The 2,321-nt window shown below is 37.7% G+C and overlaps 2 protein-coding genes across 2 annotated transcripts in view; both read left to right on the forward strand.

Annotated features, from left to right (window-relative positions):
• The window catches only part of LOC115034067, an 8,990-nt gene extending 7,634 nt beyond the window's left edge, over positions 1 to 1,356 (forward strand). The window contains exon 2 of the mRNA XM_029489477.1: positions 5 to 1,356. Within this exon, the coding sequence (XP_029345337.1) occupies positions 5 to 638 (634 nt within the window). The 3' untranslated portion in view covers positions 639 to 1,356. The remainder of the gene's footprint in view (positions 1 to 4) is intronic.
• The window catches only part of LOC100163765, a 281,589-nt gene that overhangs the window by 130,121 nt on the left and 149,147 nt on the right, over positions 1 to 2,321 (forward strand). The window lies entirely within an intron of this gene.

The following is a 2,321-nucleotide window of genomic DNA, read 5'->3' on the forward strand; positions in this document are numbered from 1 at the left end:
AGAAATCGTCGGAAATCGGTGATTTTCCTAGTTTGCTGGTACACGAAAGGGCTGTGTCGTGTCCTAACATGGCCCTGCTGAAAAATTCCGCAGCTGAAGTACTAGAGACCGGGTGCAAGTCTACGCCGAATATTATACTGCCGGTTAATTCAATTGTCGACGATATCCGGGAAAATGGACAGAAACCTTCGGAAAACCGCGATTTCCATGGTCTGCCGGTGAACTGTAAGAAATCTGTGTCATTTCCCAATATGGCAGTAGGTGCAAATTCCAGTGGCGATGCACCCGAAATTGGATTGCCGCGGTTAGTTACTTCCGCGGAGTTGCCTGCAGTTACCATCGATTCACCGTGTACCGGATCGTCCATTAGCACATTGATGACACTAGATGCCCCCGTAGAAGATAGCGGGATCAAGACGTCGTTATCTGTAGTATCGTCGTCTTTGCTACGGTTACAAAAAATAGAAGCCGACATGCAGCTTATAGTAACGGATACGGTAACCTGCGTTGGCCGTAGTGATGAGGGGACGGTAACCGCAGTCACACCTAGACGTCCGCGCCGTTTAGTGTGGAGCCGGACTAAGAAATTTGTGAGGCGAATGTTCTGTTGTGGTGCGATGGACCACGCAGATGTATAGATGAGTTTATATGGTTATATTACGATTATCTGGGCTCCGGATCTTAGACGTCCCCTCCCCCACGGTTAAAGAGCTTGTGTCGACGCGTTCGTAGCGAGTACGCAACGCACTTTTTTCTAGTACCTAATAAGTCGCACCTTTTCACTATTTTGTATCCGGCCGGACACGTGCTGTGTTCACCGGACGCCCGAACAAACCGCCTGAATTCGTTTACGTCCGCCATGTCGAGTGTTTGTACCGAGTTAGGGCAGGTTTGCCGAGTGCGGTATTTAATTATTTGCTGTGCGGCTGCCGGCTATTCGCCATGAGTTTTGTTTTCCACGTCACGCTCGTCTGCATAAAATTCACTTTGCTTTTTGGTCGTAATGATGTATCCGACCAATAATCCGACCATTCACAAAATAGTGAAATGTTTAATTAAACTTATTACTACAAAAAAGTGCGGTGCAAACTTGCTACGAACGCGGACGACACGAGAGGGGGGGAGGGGACATCTAAAACCCGGTGTCTAAATAATCATAATAAAATAGCCATATAAACTGTATCACTCCGTCCCGATCGTTGGTTTCATAGATCCGCTGTGGTGATCACTGATGTATATTAGCGGTTACTGCTGCCCTCGGCTAGCACATTTTTCACCTATAAGTTATATATTATATATATATAATGAAATGAGTTGAAGTTGGTGTAATCTAATTTTAACCCCAAACAGGGGGAATGTTTTGTAATAATGTATAATAAATAAATCGTATAATATGTAAATAATTGTATATGTACCTAAATTAATTTGAATAAAATTGTGTGTTATGTCATATTATATTGTTTGGATTTTATTCGATAATATTATTAATAGATATGTCAACACGCTATTGTGTAAAATTAATTAATGCGGTTTGTGGAAATTCTATGTATTTTGTTCACGTATACTGACGGTTTTTTTTTAACCAGTGTAAAATCTCCCGAGGAAGTTTGTCTTAAATTATCAAGCTTTTTGAGTAAGGAAAAATAAATTTTACTAATAGGATATCTAGGTACACCGAAAAAAACCAAAAACACTGCGATATCATGGAAAGAATGATATGTGTAATATTAATTGATCTCCGTGGGTTTGCATTTCTCCGAATTGCTTGATAAATTTATATTTTTATCTAGTTTGTTCTATTTTACAATACAAGGCTGGGAATTAATGAGTTAAAAAGTTAAAGTTAAGTTTAAAAGTTAACTTACTTTTAACTTTTTAACTTAACTAGTTACTTTTGCTTTTCACTTACTTAACTGTTAACTTACTACATTTATTTTTTAATTAACGTGGAATTAACGAATTAATTTTTCATTTTAAGAAGTTCAGTTAATTTATTTTGTTTTTAAGTCCTTATATTTCACTATTTTGGCCTATTTCGTTTTCATGTCAAAAAATATTTAGGTACCGTGAATTGTTTAAAGTTAACAATTTATATCATTCAAATTTAGCCTTTATGGAAATACTGTATAAACTATAAAGTATAAACACTATAAGCAGTGGCATGGCGAAGTGAAGTATTTTATCGGGCAATTTATTTTTTGAATGACCTACCTGGTAAGGTACCCCTTGACTACTTAATATAATACTTATTGTTTAAGTTATTATTCTTATTAAATATCATCTTCAGATGAAGTTAATCTTGTGGGTTCTACAATTTCTCA

Source organism: Acyrthosiphon pisum, chromosome A2, assembly GCF_005508785.2.
Source record: "Acyrthosiphon pisum isolate AL4f chromosome A2, pea_aphid_22Mar2018_4r6ur, whole genome shotgun sequence".
In the NCBI taxonomy this organism is placed as follows: domain Eukaryota; kingdom Metazoa; phylum Arthropoda; class Insecta; order Hemiptera; family Aphididae; genus Acyrthosiphon; species Acyrthosiphon pisum.